The 20,201-nt window shown below is 36.9% G+C and overlaps 1 protein-coding gene across 1 annotated transcript; it reads left to right on the forward strand.

Annotated features, from left to right (window-relative positions):
* The first annotated feature begins 15,681 nt into the window (after window positions 1–15,681).
* On the forward strand, window positions 15,682–16,721 carry LOC142180755 (uncharacterized). The gene is made up of 3 exons (XM_075252822.1): window positions 15,682–15,848; window positions 15,991–16,172; window positions 16,270–16,721. Exons 1-3 carry the CDS (start codon window positions 15,682–15,684, stop codon window positions 16,719–16,721), a joined length of 801 nt encoding a protein of 266 aa, XP_075108923.1.
* Window positions 16,722–20,201: the final 3,480 nt, after the last annotated feature.

Below are 20,201 nucleotides of genomic sequence, written 5' to 3' on the forward strand. Positions count from 1 at the left end.
GTACAAGAGAAGGAAGTTAAAGACTTCATATGGCGAAATATAATATGCCGCTTTGGACCACCAAAGGAGATCGTGTGTGACAATGGACCACAATTCATTGGAGCTCTAATCACAGAATTTCTTCGAAGTTGGCATATCAAAAGGATAACGTCTACGCCATACCATCCAGTAGGTAATGGACAAGCGGAATCTACTAACAAAGTCATTATCAACAACTTGAAGAAGAGGTTACAGGATTCAAAAGGTAATTGGCCTGAGGTGTTACCTGGAGTATTATGGGCTTATCGTACAACGACCAAAACAGGCACTGGAGAAACACCATTTTCAATGGTTTATGGTGCGGAAGCCTTAATTCCAGTTGAAATAGGTGAGCCAAGCACACGGTACGATCAGGCAACGGAGGAATCGAATGATGAAGAGATGCGGGTCAACCTTGATTTACTTGAAGGAAGAAGAGAAGCTGCATTGATAAGGATGGCAACACAAAAGCAAGTAATTGAACGATATTACAATAGGAAAACACGCCTCAGATTTTTCAAAATTGGGGACTTCGTGCTTAAAAAGGTGTTCCAATCTGCAAAGGCTGCTAACTCAAGAAAGCTAAGTCCAACATGGGAAGGACCGTACAAAGTCCATGACATTGCGGGAAAAGGAGCATACCAGTTGGACACAATGGACGGCAAAGTTTTACCCTCACATTGGAATGTCGTCCACTTAAAAAGATATTACTTTTGAGAAAGTACCTACGGTCAGGTATCACCATGTTAAAATTTCTTTCTTGGATTATTAATGTTTTACTAACGATTTTAGATGCTAGGCAAAACACCCTAACTCGTGCCAAATGATGAGTCATAACCTGCAAGGCAAAATGGAGTATTCTTAAATTCCTAGCCCAGGGTTACAATTAATCTGATGGAAATACACACGAGTTAGGCAGTCTTCATCTATAATCGCACCTCCGAGTCCCGTTTATCTTTCTATTTCAGGAAAAGGGCCAAAGTAAAAGAAATAAACAAGTGCTCAAGGCTTCATACTTCACCGCTCAAACAAGTCCCTGACTTCTTCACTAGCCTTTGATAATTGTTCTGACATTGAGCACTCCAAAAGCTCTTTATCTCTTTTAAATTGGCTTGAAGAAGCCTTGGCAGTCGCTAGTTCAAAAGTCAAACCACGCTTTTGCTGCTCTAGGAGATTTCTACTTTCTTGCAACTCCTCTATGGTCCCCTGAGCATTCTCAAACTATTCTTTCCAATTAGCTGCTTCAAGCTGGGCTCCCCTAGCTATTTCCTCAGCCTCATGGATGGATTTTTCAGACTCACGGGTTTTTCTTTCCAGAAGGGAAATTCTTCTCATCAATTCGGTACCAATAATGTTAGCCTACAGAGACAACTCATAGAAATGAGGATTTGTAGATCGAAAATAAAAAACTTGTTGGTAAAGGAAAAATACCTTCAAAGTAGAATGAACTATGTCATTCATCAGAGTCAGGCAGCTGTGGCTCTCCATCTTCTTCTTCTCAATATCACCGATTAGAGGCTCGAGCCAAACATCAGCTCTACCAGTCTTTCTCAAAAGGCTATGGTTGGCAGGAACTTCAAGAGTAACACTTCTCATAGCCATGGTTCTACTACTAGAACCCGCCTTTGTATGTTGAACGAAGGGAGGAGGAGCCATGGAAGGAGGAGTAGTAGAAAAGGAAAATACAGCAGTAGGAGCCATAAGGGTCAAAGAAGGGATGGAATGAGAAGATGAAGAAACTGACACAGGAACGGAAGCAGGTGCAGCTGAAACTGGCAAAGGAATGGAGGAAATAGGAACGAATGAGGAGATAGGAGCTTCATCAAAAACAGGGTCGAGCTCGCCACTCTCAAAACCACGATCAAAAAGACGCTGAGTTAATTCATTAGTATCTTTTGGCACGGTGTCCTCGTCAGAATGAATCAAAACAAGCTCGGTGGACGAAGTTTGAGCAGGGGTATCCTTAATTTCATCACTATTAATGACTCGTCTCCTAACTCTTGGCTTGACAATTAAAGAGGTATCTTCCTCTTCCTCATTCTCAGAACTTTCTCCTATAGCTTTCCTTTTGGGAAGCGAAGCTCGAGCTTTATTCAAATTAAGTGCAGCATTAGCAGACATGCGAATGGCCATAGCTACTTTAGTTGTCATTCCTCTAACACCAAATCCTGATCAAAAGAAGGATACATAATCAACATTGAAAAAAAAGTGCTTGGCATGTAAAACAAAACGTGTAAAAAGGGACATACCATGTGTTTTCACCTTCCATCCATATAAAGAAGAAATTGATTTCCAAGTTCCTTGATCCTTAGGAGCAATCTTCAAAATTGAATCTACCCAACCACGGAAGTTAGGAATAAGTTCCACATCTCCCATGGTTGCTACAAAAAAACAAAAAGAGACGAAGTGAGAAAAAGAATCAGAATTCTCAAAAATAGGTGCGGTAAATAAAAGGAAACTTACGTGCAAAATTCCACTTCTCAGGGATGGGAATATTTGTTTCACCAAGAAAGTCCACAGTACGTACAGCAACGTAACGGGTGTACCATCCACGATCCCTGTCATCTTCAGGGTTTACCAAAACCTTTTTGCTTCTTGCAGTTAAGGTAAAAACCCAATGGCCCATTAAATTGGGATGGTATAAATGAATAAGGTGAGAAAGGGAGAAGTCGACATTGGCTTTGGCAGATAAGTATCTCTGACAAGCCACTGCTCTCCACACTAGGGGACCGACTTGGGCCAAACAGATTTTAAAGAAACGACAAAAGTTAATAATGATTGGGTCAACCGGAGGATTAAAACCCAAAGTAAATGGGTATGTATAAACGAAAGAATAACCATTTCTAAAGGAAGAAATACTTTGATTTGGGGAAGGAATTGACATTCGTAGACTATTGCTCCAGTTACAATCCCTTCTGATGGTAGGGATTGTAAGCTCGGTTACTAATTAAGGATAAGTGTCAGCTTTTTCTAAATTTGCAATTTACCTTTGAAGAGACATTCTATCACTCCCAAAAGACAAATCATTGGGAATAATTTCATCGACTAAAGGTTCTTGAGAAGAATCAAGGATTTATTTACCTTTAGAAGAAGGGGTCTTTTGAATAGAACTCCCAATATTAGGAGAAGAAGAAGCAGGACCAGATAAACCATCACGAGCGGACCCTAGGGCCAACCTCCGAAGCCTACCTCCTCTGTCTCTCCTATGTCTTGTAGGGGCATTGGGGAAGTGATCAAGAATTGGAACTTTACTAGGGTTAGGGTTTGGAGATGACATTGTTGAAGAAGGATGTACTAAAAGGGAGAGAAAATACAAGTAAGTAAGAAATTGCTTGTTGAAGATCTATGAAGAAGAAGGTAAACGAAAGAGGGTTAAAAATGCTTATAATGACAACCGTCAAACTTAGAAGTGCAATGAAGGAAAGCCTATAATAAAGGCAACTATCATTTTGTGAATAGTGTGAATGAAGAAGTCTCGAAAAAAGGGGGTAGAATTGCAGAATCAATCAGAAGGTGACATGTATGTAAAGCATTAAATAGAAGGGACAATTGAAGCGTCAGTATTTGTCATAATATTAATTACGGCAAAAATTTTCTTTTTATGAAAATCCACTTCCCAATTATTTACTTGATAAATAAATGGAAAGTGGGGGGACTATCTGTATTGGGAAAAAACTGAATTTACATTATAGGTGACGTGGCATTACACGTGGATTGGTCAAATGGTCAAAATACACTAAATAGCCAAGAGGCACGGGTGACAACAGATAAGGGAAAAAGAAAGAAACATTGGTGCGGACCGTTACTAAAATAGGTACGAGTCTCATACATATCCAAGTCATCTAAAGACCGAAGATCGGAAGAAGTTGAAGATACGGATCTGATGACGTAAAAGAGTTTAAATATAGCATTAAATATCAAATATGTTAGAATATTTGTTTTAAAAAGAAATGATTGTGTAACATTTCTTTTAATGTCATTTATTGCTCATAATTGCCTCATTAAGACAAAGGCATTACCTCTTCTCCTAGGATTAGCTATAAAAGGAGAAGAACTCATCATCTGTAAGGATACGAAATATTATTGGGATCTTACTGAAATACAAAACTATTTACTTCTTTACCATCATTCTCAAAAATATTTTGTTTTCGTCTCCTGATTATCAGTAACCCGAAATTTTTTTTAACTTTGACCAAAGACTCAGATTTTTGGTTAAACAACAACATCATCAGACTTATTCAGACTTTTAGTAAACACAGAAGATCCCGTTTTAGGCTTAGGGAGATCATTCTTCTATGAGAGTTTTCTAGTCAATGAGCTAGGTTTCTCAACTTCTTCCTCATCCACATTCACAACACCCTCTATCTTCTCATTCACAACTTTGCCATCTTTTACTAATTTTCATCTCCTTGACTTAGCTTGATTGTTCTTAATCGCAGACTCAAGAGCCTCCTTGTATTGCAACCTTGTAGTGGGTTGCTTAGGAGTTGTCTCTTCATCAACAACTGATGTACGCCTAGGCAGACTTGCAATTGGCAAATCATTTGAATCCCCTTCACTATCCTCCCTATGTTCTTCAGACATAGGTCTTATCTTAGGCACAACCACACTTAGAGGCTCATCATCTAACTGAGAAGAGGGAGCAGGGTCAGTACTGTCCTGGGATTCCTAAAAGGACCCCTGAGTTGTATCCTCTAAAGGGGGATCAAGTCCTCCAGCAGGTTCCCCAATAGCACCTTCCTATGCAAATAGTTCAACAGGCACAAGCTCATTACCCTCTCCAACAGTCTCAAACTCTTCCCCTTGAGTCTTAAGACTATCCTCACTGTAAACACGAGATTAGGGGCAGTCTTTGTTGAGTCAACGGTTTCAAACCCCTCAATTTGATCTACCTTCGACCTTACTTCCATAGGAGAACTTGAGATTTCCTAATTTTCGTCATTCTCAGCAGTACTCTTTTCATCCCCCTTTTTCTGCGAAGTAGGAGAAGAGCTCTGGGCTGTAAATCTTTTGGGAGTCGATATTTTGTGACTCCTTTGAGAACCAGAACTCGATTGGGTAGAAGATAAGATAGAATGTGGGGGTGACTCTGTTCTAGGGTTTCAGCTAGTAGTAGTGTGGATAAAAGAGTCTGGTATTGGTGTTTCAATTGGTGAGGACTCAGTGGGGGTTGTTGCTTGGAACACTAGAGGTTACTTGATTTTCAGCCATGGTGAGAAGAAGATAGATGATTTGGTAGACTGAAGAGAGAAAGAAAAGGAAACGGGTTTTGAAGTGTTGATATGAAGAGTGTAATGACAGTGATAGATGTATTTATGATGAATGAAAGACCGGTTAGAAAGGGTGCCAATTTTTAGGGAGTTAGGTCGATTATAACGGATGAGACATTTGGGTTCAAAAAGACACAAGGCTAAAAACTGACATGCTGATGACATGGCACTTGTTTTAACTGTTCAAAATTGTGTACGAGAGAACAGAGAAACTACTAACCTGTGTCATGAGAACTAGGTTCCTTGACTAATCTTGTATTTGTAAGCTATAGCCTTTTTACCAGCGTATACTGCCTCAACTACTTATTTACTCTGTAATCATCAAGCGTGTCTACCTATAACGGTATAGATATGAGTTAGACTTTGCCAGAAAACAATTTGTAGCTAATTTTACCTGAACATTTCTTTCATAGCCAATCATTGAGGGGCCAGGTTCTTAGTTGGGTTTTATCAACCCAATGTTAGACGATTTTTCTCAAAGTGTTCTCTGCTCAGAGCTTTGGTAAATATATCTTCAATTTGATCTTCAGTGCTGTAGAATTTCATGCATATAAACCCTTTTTCAGCATTGTCTCTAAGGAAGTGATGATGTACATCAATGTGCTTGGTCCTCTTATGTTGAACTGGATTTTTTGCCATGTTGAGTGCACTTGTGTTATCACATAAGAGAGGAACACAATTTGAGAGCACTCCAAAGTCTTCCAACTGTTGCTTGATCCACAGTAGTTGAGCACAGCAAGAGGTAGACATGTTCTTCCTGTCCACCAGATGTCCTGTAAAAATCAGCGTCAACATACCCAATAAGATTAAAGTTGCCATCTGAAGGATAGTAGAGAACCAGATCCTTCGTTCCTTTTAGGTATCTCAATATTCTCTTAGCAGCCTTCAGATGAGATTCCTTTGGATTGGATTGAAACCTTGCACAGAGACCCACGCTGAAAACAATGTCTGGTCTATTTGCAGTGAGATACATGAGTAACTCTACGATCCCTCTATACATGGTCTGATTTACAAGGAACCGGGTGCTCCACTAGATTGGTAGTTGTTGAAATAGGGGTATTGATAACCTTTGATGCTTCAATGTTGAACCTTTTCAACAGCTCTTTGATGTGCTTCTACTGACTTATCAATGTTCCCTTCTAAGATTGTTTCACTTGAATTCCAAAGAAGAAATTTAATTCTCCCATCATACTCATCACGAATTCACTTCCCATGAGTTTTGTAAATTCTTCACAAAGAGAATCAGCTGTGGCTTCAAAGATGATATCATCAACATACACCTGAACTATGAGTAGGTTCCTCCCTCGTTTCTTTAGAAAAAGAGTGTTGTCAATTTTCCCTTTTGCAAAGCCATTTTCTAGAAGGAATTTTGACAATCTTTCATATCAACCCCTGGGAGCCTGCTTTAAACCGTACAATGCCTTGTCCAGTTTGAACACATGCTGAAGATGTTCTTGGCACTCAAAACCAGGAGGCTGCTTGATATAGACTTCTTTTCTCAGATAGCCATTTAGAAATGTACTTTTGACATCCATTTGGAATAGTGTGAACTCCATATGAGATGTAAAGGCAATAAGAATTCTAATGGCTTCCATTCGAGCTATTGGAGCAAATGTTTCATCATAATCGATCCCTTCTTCCTAATTGTATCCTTGAACTACATGCCTTGTCTTGTTTCTTAATGTATTTCCAAACTCATCAAATTTGTTCCTGAACACCCACCCTGTTCCGATGATAGTTCGATCTGCAGGTCGAGGAACCAGGTGTCATACCTTGTTTTTTTCAAATTGATACAGCTCCTCTTGCATGGATGTGATCCAGTATGCATCTTTCAATGCTTCTTTAATATATTTGGGCTCTATTTGGGCAAGAAAGGCTGAAAAGGAAAGAGTGTTTCTTCCTTTTGATCTGGTTTGAACTCCTGAGTCGAGAGGGGTGATTATCTTGTTAAGAGGATGTGAGCTTTTGTGCTTCCAGTTTGGTACCTGAATCTCATTGGTAGAGGACTCAGGTATGTCTGACTGAGCTTTTTGGGCATTTCTTACTTCAGCAAGTGGAGTACCTTGGACTGTATCAACAACTCTATTTTCAGCTTCAGTTGTTGTAATCGGGGACCAGGTTCCTCTCCAATGGATGGAGATGTATTTGCATTATCCTCACTGGATTCCTTTACATGACTCAGCATGTCTGCCTTTCCATTTTCCATGTCAATCACTTCACCTAGAACAGATAAGTGCTATTTATCTTAGTCAACACGTCTGTCCTTCTCACCGGATAGGTGAGCTTCATAAAAGATCACATGTATACTTTCCTCAACACATTGAGTCCTTTTGTTATATACTTTGTAATCTTTGCTTGGTGACGAGTATCCTAGAAAAATTCCTTCATCACTTTTGGCATCGAATTTTCCAAGGGCTTCCTTTCTATTGTTGTGAACAAAGCATTTACACCCAAAAGTCCTTAGATGTGTCAGCTTGGGCTTCCTTCCATTTAGAAGTTCATATGGCGTTTTGTTCAGAAGGGACATGATCATGTACCTGTTCAGTAAGTAGCAAGCAGTATTGACAGTTTCTACCTATAAATACTTTACGATCCAACTGTTAGTTAGCATTATTCTTGCCATGTCTGCAAGAGTTCTATTCTTCCTCTCTACAACACCATTTTGTTGAGGTGTTCTTATAGCTAAAAAATTTTGAGTGATGTCATTTTCAGTGCAGAACTCATCAAATTTGACATTGTCATACTCTGTCCCATGATCAGGTCTAATGCAGGCAACTTTATTACCCATCTTCACTTGAATCCTTTTGACGAAGGCAACAAACACTTCAAAGGTTTCATCCTTGGTTCTGAGAAATAGAGTCCAGGTGAATCTGGAGTAATCGTCAACTATAACAAAGATATATTTCTTTCCTCCCCTGTTTTCCACCCTCATAGGTCCACATAGATCCATGTGAAGAAGATCAAGTGCCCTGGAGGTACTGACTTCCTTTTTGGGCTTGAATGAGGATCTGACTTGCTTCCCTTTTACACATGCATCACATACTTTGTGATCCTTAAAGCTTTACTTGGAAAGACCATGAACCATGACCTTTCTAACTAACTTTTTCAGTAACGTGAAACTTGCATGACCAAGCCTCATGTGCCATAATTCAGCAACAACACTTAGACAGCTTAGATCAGCATTCTTCAGAGACTCAAAATCAGCTACATAGATATTCTTGTATCTTTTTGCCACTAGCACCACCTCGCCAGTTACCAGGTTTGTGACTGTACAGATTTTTGACATAAATTTCACCTTGTTTCCCTTGTCACGGATTTGGGAAACACTTAGAAAGTTGTACTTCAATGCGTTCACGTAGTACATATTTTTTATTGAGTGATAGAGAGACTTTCCAATCCTTCGAACTCCCAGAATGTATCTTTTCTTGCCATTTCCAAAGAATATACCCCCTCCTTGTAGGGCCTTAAGTGAAAGAAAATCATTTGTACTTCCAGTCATATGTTTTGAGAAGCCACTATCGATGAACCATTATAGGTTGCTTCCTTTCAATGTTCCCTGTACAAGAAAATCAAGAGTTAGCTTTAGGAACCCAAACTAATTTGGGTCCCTTATAATGAGGAAAGGGGTGAATGAGGGATCTTTTGGTCCATGCAGGCATCATGCTTGTTTTATACGAAGGACCAGGTTCTCGACCAGTAGTTACTTTATCAGCAAAAGATTTGTTTTTCTATTGTGACTGAAATCTGGCCTTACAGTTTTCTTTAAAGTGCACATTATTACCGCAGTAAGTGCAAAGCCAATTGTTAGGTACAATAACGTACTTGCTATGAGGTTTGTGGGGAATCTTTTCCCTTTTAAACCCAATCCTCTGCATGTTTTCCCCATTGTTGGTGTACATGGAAGTTATAGCATCAGAGGACCGGGTCCACTTGAGTGATTTTTCAAGATCACTCTTCACTCTACCTAGTTCTCTGAAGTTGTTTGTTTTTCTCAAGCTTATCATACATACTAGACTCAACTGAATTTAACTCACTTTCAACCTTAATGTGTGACTAACTTGCAACTTTCTTTCCTTTTTGAGAATTTTCAGGCCTACTCTCCATTTTAAGTTCCCCAATTGTTTACTTCAAATTCACCACCACCACTAGTAGGTCATCTCTCTCATGCTCAATACTAGCAACTCTCTCAATTAAGACATCTTTTTCCCTACTTACACTCTCAGCAGTCTCTTTTAGGTCTACCATAACAACCATTAGATCATCTTTTTCTTGTTTTACATTTGCAATTTTTTCATCTAAGGCATTCTTTTCTTTCTTCAGGTTCTCAATTGTTTCTTTTAGATCAACTACAGTAACTACTAGGTCATCTCTAGTCTGTTCTACTTCTCCTAACTCTACAATCAAAGCATCTTTATCATTTATAAAGACTGTGATAAGCACAATTAACACATTTACTAATGATTTGAGTTATTGTTGGAGAATAAGATTTTAGATTTCTCTGAACATCCAGAATATTTACCTTATCATCGCCATCATATTCATCATCATCAGACTGAGCCATCAAGGCAAAGATTGAATCATACTCAGTTGCTTTACTTTCCACTACCATCATTGAACTATCACCATGATCATTTTCTTCTTCAAATTCACTGGAAGAGTCTCCCGATGCAGCAAGAGCTTGCTTTACAATATTGCCAGCGGCATTTTTCCTATTGAAGTGTTTAATAGGAACTGAGTTCCTCTTGGCTGCTTTGTCAAAGTTTTTTTTGTACTGCTCTTGATTTAGGAGAAGGCAATCCTTGATGAAGTGTCCTGGCTTGCCACATTTATGACAGAGGTCATAATTTTTGGCTTGCTGGAACTTCCCCATTTTTGGAATGCCTCCATTTCTGCGAACCATCTTCTGGAATCTTCTTGTCAAGTAAGCCACATCACTATCCACATCATTTGTAACATTGCTGTCTGTCTTGAGGATCAGGTTCTTCTCTCTTTTAGGCTCTCTTATTTCACTTTCCTTCTTTCTCTTTATTTCATATATTTTTGGATTGCCGACAAGCTCATAAATAGTTAACTCTTACAAGTCCTTAGCCTTTGTAATGGCATTCATTTTGCTTTCCCAAGAACTGGGCAGCACACTGAGGATTTTTCTGACAAACTTATTTCTTAGAATAATATCACGAAGAGAATGAAGCTCATTAATGATAGAGGTGAACCAGGTATGCATATCTTTAATAGATTCACCATCTTTCATCCTAACGATCTCGTATTAAGTTGTGAGCATATCTATCTTGGATTGCTTTACCTGCGTTGTTCCTTCGTGAGTTTTCTAAAGAGCTTCCCAGATTTCTTTGGCTGATTGACATGTCGATATCCTATTGTATTCATCAGGACCAATGCCACACACCAAAAATTTCATTGCACGAAAATTCTTCTATATGGCCTTTCTATGAGCGTCATCAAATTCTTTCCTTGTCTTGGAAATGGCTACAACTGGGTCGCCAAGGTTCTTGGTAGGGAAAAAGGGTCTGTCACATATAACATCCATAGCTCAGAATCTTCAGCCATGATGAAATCGTGCATCCTTGTTTTCCACCATCCATAATATTTACCATTGAACCTTAGAGGTCTGTAAGTAGACTGGTCTTCTTCGAAGTTTGGAGGAGAAGCCATGAGGATTCTTTTTAGGTGTTAATCTGATAGAAAGAACCCGCTCTAATACCAATTGATAGAATATAAGGGTCCACCAAACTCTATAAAGAACCATGTTCTCTATCAGTTCTACTATAACACACGCACACTACAGTAAGTAGATGACAAGAGGAATTTTACGTGAAAACTTTCCAGCTCAACGTGATTAAAAACCACGACCTACCCTTGTGGGATTTCAACTTCACTACTGAGCAACTTTTAGATTACAACCTATGCAATCTTGGAATTAACTTCTTAATCCATCACTAACATATAATACTTTATTACAAGCCACTTTGTAATAACTTTATTACAAAGACTTTACAACTCGACTAACTCTAGCGAAGACTCAAACGCGAAGGTTTAAAATTTACAAAGAGTTTCCTATAGAATACTTCTAAACAAGCTAAGTAGTAATAACACTTGAAGAACTATTACAAAGTTACAACTCAACTAAGGACAAACAATAACTTGATGTGGAAACTGGTCCGTAGTTGTTTTGTTCTTTGTTCTTGATGCACTTGAGAATTGCTTGCTGGATGATCAGTCACGTGAGAGAGATTCAGTAAATTCTCTAAGTGTTCAAGTGATGTGTTTTACCTTCCTTGATGTTAATAATACATGTGTGACATCACTTACAATTATGTAAGCAAGGTAGGTAAAAAGCCTTCCACAGAAAGTTGACTGTTGCACTGTTTCTGTACTGTAGCGTGTGCAGGCAGCAACTTTTTCAGCTGGAGAGTTGACTTCGTACAGTCACCTCGGCAGCTAGTAGGGACCTGTTCCCTCATCTGTTCCTTCGACTCTGAAGAGTTGAGCCATATCCCAAACTGGAACCTTTCGATATTAAGATCTTGAGATTGTGTAACGGGTTCCTTATCTGGTTCTTGATAGTAAGTTTGTTAGATCATAAAAAAAACGCAAGGTACTTGTAACTTATCATCTACTTTATGCTATCTACCATTTCAATATTTTGCTTCTTTACTTTACGTACAGAGTTATGGGTCTCGCTTCATAATTAACCGTAGAGCAGTTTTTAGCCTCAAAAGCTATTAAGAGCCGAATTTGAAAAAATGCAAAGATGAAACAATACGGATAAAATAGTACTCCCTCCGTTTCATATTAAATGAGATACTTTTGTTTTTAGTCTGTTCCAAAATAAATGACACATTTCTAAATTTGAAAATAATTCAACTTTAAGCTCTTTCATTTTACCCATTTACCCTTAGTGAGAAGCTTTTATAGCCACACAAATGTTATGGTCCCACAAACTCTTTACCCCTTATGTTTTTAAGATTCAAGTTTCAAAGGTCTTTCTTCTTTTTTCTTAAATTCCGTGCCGAGTCAAACTACGTCATTTAATATGAAACGGAGGGAGTAGAAAACTAAATAAAGTCATAAAGAGTTGCCATATAACATATGACAGCTCCATATGCTTTTTCCTGTTCATATGTTAAGTTGTTTATTGTAAAATATTAAATCACATAAGTCAACTTTAGATATTATATTATCATTTATCATTTTTTAAGGAGTCATTCGGTCAAAATCTCTAAAAAAAAAAAAAAATCTCAAAAGATTCAAGTTTTCGATTTGCATATTTGACAAAAATCTCTGTAAAATTGTTATAAAAGTACTGTTTTATCACTTGTTTGGTTTCGGTACTACATAGAACAATTCCTTCAACGTTACCTTTGAACTAAATATTAATCATTATACATGTCCATATTGTATCTTGAACTACTCTATTGCTCTAACAATATTTTCTATTCATATTTTTTTTTTAAAAAAAGATAGTTGAAAGCTTCACTTATTAGTTAGAACAAATAAATACTTACGAAAATAAGAGAGAGAGAGATGGATGGTTGATAAAAATCAATAAATGATGCTCATTTTGTTGGAGCACAACTGAAAAGAATATTGCACGGATTAAGGAATCTAATCTTTTCTTTTTATTTAGCATACCATCCGTATTAGTACTATTATACTATAAAGAAATAGAGAAAGGAATCCGAGTTATTTTTTTATTGCGTACCAACCACGTTGATACAATTATAAAGCAATAAAGTTTTCTTTACAAAAATTTCAATTTTTAAAGGTTATATTGGTAAAGACTATTCTAAAAGATTGAAAACAGATATGTTTTAGAACATGTTACATCAATATGAGTTTGTCGCCTTCCTGATTTTATAATAATTACTTCAGAGATCTCATTATACTTACATGATCACACTATACCTATTTAATCATTTTAAGTTTTTAATATCGTACTTATTGGATCTGATATGGGATATGTTTAGACGAGTTTGCACCTAGATCCCTAAAGATCTTATGAAAATTGTAATAACCACCCTGAAATGCACTGTTACAATGTCCCGTTGCCTCTGATGACATTAACTTAAAAAAATTATCTCCTTACTAATAATAGTAGAGTGACAAACCGCAGTTGAAGCACCTAAAATAGAATTTTGATGTTTTTCTTATCAGTTATGGGAGCAATCGTTAGTAAATCCACAGTACGAGGACATTTCTAACATACAAAAATATCACTTTCGGAAAGGCTCTTCCCGGTTATGATTGTTTGTATAATTAACATTTTTTTTAGCACGAAGAATTTATCTTGTATCCACTTATTTCTGCCGCTTTAATCTGCTTGATTAGCCGTGCTATTCTCATTTTAGCTAGTAACACATGATAGTTATTTTCTTAGTCCTTTAAAAATAATTTTTCGTTGAAGTACGCTTTGAAGATTTATCGAATTTAATAATTAAACATAAAAATTAACATGACACCTAAATATGTTCTATTTAATTTTAAGTGATCAAAATACCATGTGAAAATTGAAAAAAGATATAAGAAATTTTGACATATGAATATTGAAGAACAAAGACATGATTGACGCATTTTAATAACTTTTGATAAGAAAGTGATACAACTCATTATTTAAAGTAAATAAAAAGTTAATGCACTTCATAGTTCTATTAAATATTACATACCATAAGAAGATCGCAAATATTTCAGGACATTTTTTTTAAAGAAAATTCTATATAAAACCGTAAAAGTATGTATAAAAATTATATATTTATAGGTCAGTTCGCTTTGTGTTTTTTTACTCAAAACCAAACCACATCAAACCATATCTAATCGGGATTTTTAATCGGTTTGGTTTGACTTTTTGATTTGGTACGATTTTTCGGTTCGATTTGAACACCGGTATATGCAGCTATTGGACTTCTATGTGGTATGGAGGAAAGAATCCGAGGATACCATGATAAGGGACTACGAACCAAGTCTTCCGAGGCACCAATATTCCTTTTTGATCTCTGAATAGCAATTCCTTTCACTGAGGAATGTCGAACCATCATTTTTTACTTTTGGGGTCAATCAATCAGTAATCCTCTAATTTCTTCCTGAAAAGATCTCGCTTTACATGCTGGCGTATACAATTGAATAATGTTGTATGCGTTCATCTATATATCTTTCAGGATTAGCATTGTAGTTTTCCTAGAGATGCTGTGAGTTTTTTGCCAAATTAGGTGAAGTGAGAAAAACTAAATCTCTTTTCATCTTGAATCTAGCACCCTCACAAGGTAATATTCCTCCTAAAAGAATTTAATAAAAACATGTACCTTTTTGGAGGTTGAAGTGTGATAGTGTGAATGGAAAATGAGGGAAGAAGATAAAAAGGTAATTTTGGCTTTTGCACTTTGTCCCTCCTTGGTTAAAGACAAGTATTTTGTTGGGTATAAATATAGAAGCACTTCCTTAAGCTCTTAAAAGGAGCTAAGAGGAATGGGCCTCGCGCCGTCGTCGTCGCTCGCTCGCTCGGTTTCGGCTTCGTCTTCGGTCAATTGATTAACTTATTTTTTTGGACCAACAAAATGAAATTACTAAATATTAATATTTTATATTAATATTTTGAGTGATCGTTATTTGTAAAGGTAAATTAAATTAATTTCCGTCTTTAATTTTATTTTAAATATTCTCGCATTAAAACTTTCCCGCAAGTTCTAGAAACAGAGAGAGGCTGCATTTCACGAATAGCCATCTGCAGTGTGAACAGCCACTTTCACACCCTTTCAATCCAAAAATCCGTTGGCTATAAATAGGCAGTCATTCCTTCATAATTTTTTATCCTGAAATCTTCTGATTCATCTCCTTCTTCTTTCTGCATCATTACTTTCAAAACAAAGTAAGCCGGTCGTGTGATTTGCACCATTATTTTGAGTTTGTTGATAACTTAGTGGTTTGAAGCGCCACTACCGCTAAGTTGGAAGTTCCGTTCTATCCTAGGAAGAATTTATCCTTTAACCTTGGACAACAGTGAGAGGATAAGATTCTTTAAGGACACACAAGAAATTTGTGGGCTCGGGACATAATACTGCTAATTTTTGTTCATCTATTTTTCTGTTTTAGTCACTTATAAAATCAGAGTTTCTAACAAGCTTAAAGAATCTTATTTTATATATATATCCTTGTTGTTCTGATTTTCAAAGTGACTAAAACTTTCGTGATTTTCTACTCCTAACGTTACTGTTTGTTGGAGATTAAAAATCTATGGGATTTTTCTACTCCTAATCAGTTTGAAGAATAATCTCTTCATTGTATTAAAATCTGTTTGAAGAATAATCTCTTTACTGTGTTGTCTTGGGTTGAAGAATTAAATACTTCACCATTTACTGAATCTGTTTGTGTCATATTGACATAAATGACTAACGGAGAAGAACAAATTGATCATGTTGTGACTGTTACTGCTACCACAGTTTCGGGGATGCCAGGTCCTAGCCGTCCTACTGCACCTGCAACGGCTATGCCATTAGCGAAAAAGTCGGGAAAATTTTCTGGTGTTGACTTTAAGAGATGGTTGCAAAAGATGTTCTTTTATTTCACCACTCTAAGTCTACAAAGATTTATTAAAGAGGATGTTCCAGTTGTGCCCGAAGGAACCTTGACAACGAGCGCTTCCTGAGGCTTGGAAGCACTCTGATTTCTTGTGCAAGAATTACATTTTAAGTAGGAAGGAAGATGACATGTACAATGTTTATAGTAACATTGCAACATCAAAGGAACTGTGGAATGCATTGGAAAAGAAATATAAGACTGAAGATGCTGGACTTAAGAAATTTGTGGCTGCCAAATTTCTAGATTATAAGATGGTGGATAACAAATCTATGGTATCCCAAGTTAAAAGAACTTCAAGTCATTATCCATGATCTCCTTGCCGAAGGTATGATCCAAATTAATACTTATGTTAAGAGTATTAATTATACTGTTATTAACAAACTTTTCTTTGAAGGTATGGTCATAAATGAAGCGTTTCAAGTTGCGACATTTATTGAAAAATTGCCTTCGTTGTGGAAGGACTTTAAGAATTACTTGAAACATAAGTGCAAGGAGATGACGCTTGAAGACCTTATTGTTCGTCTACAGATTGAAGAGGACAATAAGGCTGCTGAGAAGAAATCTCGTGGAAATTCAACAATAATGTGTGCAAATATTGTTGAGGAAGCTTCAGCGAGTAAAAAGAGAAAGAAGCCGTCTGGACCAAATAATTATCTAAGCAAGAAGAGATTCAAAGGTAATTGCCACAACTGTGGAAAGGTTGGACACAAGGCTACTGAATGTCGTGCACCAAAGAAGGACAAGAAGAAAAGTCAAGCAAACATAATTGAGAAGAATGGTGAAATAGACGACTTATGTGCCATGCTTTCAGAATACAACCTAGTCGGAAATCCTAGAGAATGGTGAATTGATTTGGGAGCAACTCGACATGTTTGTGCTAACAAGGAGTTGTTTACTTCTTATGTTCCCGCTGGACCCAACGCGACAGTGTTTATGGAAAATTCTGCTATTGCAAAAATTGAAGGAACGAGCAAGGTAGCTTTGAAGATGACTTCTGGAAAGATTGTGACTCTAAAAGATGTTCTTCATGTTCCTGAAATGCGGAAGAATTTAGTCTCGACATCACTTCTAGTCAAGAATTGTTTTAAGTGTGTTTTTGTTTCCGACAAGGTTGTAGTTAGTAAGAATGAAATGTATGTAGGAAAAGGTTACCTAACTGAGGGCCTTTTTAAACTCAATGTAATTGCCATTGATATGAATAAAATTTCAGCTTCTTCTTACTTGCTTGAGTCAAATAATTTATGGCATGAACGTTAGGCCACGTCAACTTCAAAACTTTGCGAAAAATGATTAATTGGGAAGTATTGACTAAGTTTGAATGCTATAACTCGAAATGTCAAATATGTATGGAATCAAAGTATGTTAAGCATCCTTATAAGTCAGTTGAAAGGAATTCAAATCCTTTAGACTTAATTCATACGGATATTTACGACATGAAGTCAATACCATCTCGCGGTGGGAAAAAGTACTTCATAACTTTCATTAACGGCAGTACTAGATATTGCTATATTTACCTATTTAATAGTAAATATGAAGCAACAGACTCATTCAAGCAATACAAAAATAATGTTGAAACTCAATTAAACAAGAGATCAAAATGATAAGAACTGATAGGGGCGGTGAATACGAATCATCTTTTGAAGAAATATGTTTGGAATATGGAATTATTCACCAAACAACTGCACCGTATTCACCTCAATATAATGAGATTACGGAAAGAAAGAAAGAATAGAACTTTAAAGGAGATGATGAATGCTTTGTTGATAAGTTCAGGTTTACCCCAAAACTTGTGGGGGGGAGCTATTCTACGGCTAATCCAATACTCAATAGAGTACCCCATAGCAAAACACTATCCATTCCATATGAACAATAGAAAGGAAAGAAACCCAACTTGAATTATTTCAAAGTGTGGGGGTGTTTAGCAAAAGTGCAGGTTCCTACACCTAAAAGGGTTAAGATAGGACCGAAAACAGTTGATTGTGTTTTCATAGGATATGCTACAAATAGTAGAGCATATCGTTTTCAGGTGTGTAAATTAGAAAATCCTAACATTCATGTTAATATGGTGATGGAATCAGATAATGCTAAATTGTTTGAAAATATATATCCATATAAAAAAGGAACATGAATCGTTTGTGGAAAAAACCAAACGACCCCGGGAAGGAACTAAAGAAAGTACAACAAATAAGGAAGAACCAACATACAGCAAGCGCCAACGAACATCTACTTCATTTGGAAATGACTTTGTGATGTTTCTATTGGAAAATGAGCCTCGTACGTTTAAAGAAGCCATGACGTCTTCCGAATCACCATATTGAAAAGAGGCACTCAATAGTGAAATAGAATCTATTTTGGGCAACCATACTTGGGAATTGGTTTATCTTCCTCCTGAAAATAAATCGTTAGGTTCTAAGTGGGATTTTCAAAAGAAAAATAAAAGTTGATTGCACTATTGACAAGTATAAGGCAAGAGTGGTTGTCAAAGACTATAGACAAATAGAAGGTCTTGACTATTTCGACACATACTCGCCGGTAACAAGGATTACATCCATACGGGTGTTAATCACTTTAACCACTGTGTATGGTCTTGAAATCCATCAGATGGACGTTAAAACAGCTTTCCTAAATGGAGAGTTAAAGTAAGAAATCTACATGGAACAACCCGAAGGTTTTGTGGTTCCTGAAAAGGAAAAGAAGGTTGTAGACTTGTTCAAGTCTTTGTATGGACTTAAACAAGTACCTAAGCAATGGCATGCAAAATTTGACCAAACAATGCAAATGGGTTTGTAATTAATGAGTGTGATAAATGTGTCTAAATTAAAAACACTCCAAAACAAATAATCATTGTTTGCCTATATGTAGATGATATGTTGATTACGAGTAATGACATTGCCAATATAAATGCTACAAAGCGTATGTTGATTAGTAAATTTGATATGAAAGACTTAGGAGTTGCTGATGTAATCTTGGGTATTAAGATACAAAAGACTCCTGAAGGTCTGGCTTTGTCTCAATTTCATTACATCAAATCAGTGTCACGACCCAAACCGATAGGCCGCGACGGGCACCTGGTACCTTACTTGACCGAGTATCAATGTAATGTATCTTTCTTATTACATCATTATATACACGTGACATACGGGCCTAATAGGCCAACATAATCATTTATAAACTCAAACATAGGCCGACAAGGTCGTACAATCTTCCACGTATACGACATATGTCTACAAGCCTCTAAGAATACATAAATGTCATAATGGTCGGGATAGAGTCTCGTCATACCAAACAATATACGTCTAAATCATACTAACCAAACAAGAAACTCCGAAGCAAATGGAGCGCACCAACATCTTCCATTGAGCTGATAGCCTACTTGGAGGGATCTCGACCTGTCTATCGGGACCTGCGGGCATGAAATACAGCGTCCCCAGTCAAAAGGGACGTCAGTACGAATAATGTACCGAGTATGTAAGGCACATAAATAAGTACATAAGAGATATGGAAGAAATATAGAGTACACGACTCAACCTATAAGTCTGAATAACTTTGTAAATCATAAATTACTTTTAGCATCATGCATATGCGTATGAATGTCATCTCATGAATAGGTACATGTTTCATAACATTATCAGCCTCTGAGGGCATCCCATCATATCATATCGGCCACTGTGGGCAAAATCATCATTGTTTAACCAAAAATCTAAGTCTTTGGTCAAAGCTAGAAATAAAGAGAAATTCGGGTTACTGATAATCTGGAGACGAAAATAATAGAAGACTTCTGAGAATAATAAAGTAAGTAGTTTTGTATTTCAGTGTAATCTCAATAATATTTCGTGTCTACAGATGTTAAGTTCTTCTCCTTTTATAGTTGATTCTAGGAGAAGGTGTAATGCCTTTGTCTTAATGAGGCAATTATGAGCAATAAATGACATTAAAAAAACGTTACACAATTATTTCTATTTAATTCAAATTTTCTAATGTATTTGATATTTAATGTTGTATTTAGACTCTTTTACGTCATCAAATTCGTATCTTTAACTTCTTCCGATCTTCGGTCTTTAAATGACTCGAGTAGGTATGAGACTCGTACCATTTGAGTAACGGTCCACACCTATGTTGCTTTCTTCTCCCCATATTCGTTGTCTCCCGTGCCTCTTGGCTATTTATTGCGTTTTGACCTTTTGACCAGTCCACGTGTCATGACACGTCATCTTCAATATTCAGACTCACTTTTTTCCCAATACAGATAGTCACCCCCACTTTCATTTATTTATCAATTAAATATTTGGGAAGTGGATCTTCACAAAAAAGGAATTTTTGCCGTAA

Source organism: Nicotiana tabacum, chromosome 5 (genome assembly GCF_000715075.1).
Source record: "Nicotiana tabacum cultivar K326 chromosome 5, ASM71507v2, whole genome shotgun sequence".
Taxonomy (NCBI): domain Eukaryota; kingdom Viridiplantae; phylum Streptophyta; class Magnoliopsida; order Solanales; family Solanaceae; genus Nicotiana; species Nicotiana tabacum.

Excerpts from the sequence above, each read along its gene's own strand:
- LOC142180755 (XM_075252822.1), top strand. The coding sequence starts at position 15,682 with ATGACTAACGGAGAAGAACAAATTGATCATGTTGTGACTGTTACTGCT. Across the intron at positions 15,849-15,990 it reads AAGAGATGGTTGCAAAAGAT|GAAGGAAGATGACATGTACA; the intron begins GTTCTTTTATTT and ends CATTTTAAGTAG. Across the intron at positions 16,173-16,269 it reads CCAAGTTAAAAGAACTTCAA|GTATGGTCATAAATGAAGCG; the intron begins GTCATTATCCAT and ends TTTTCTTTGAAG.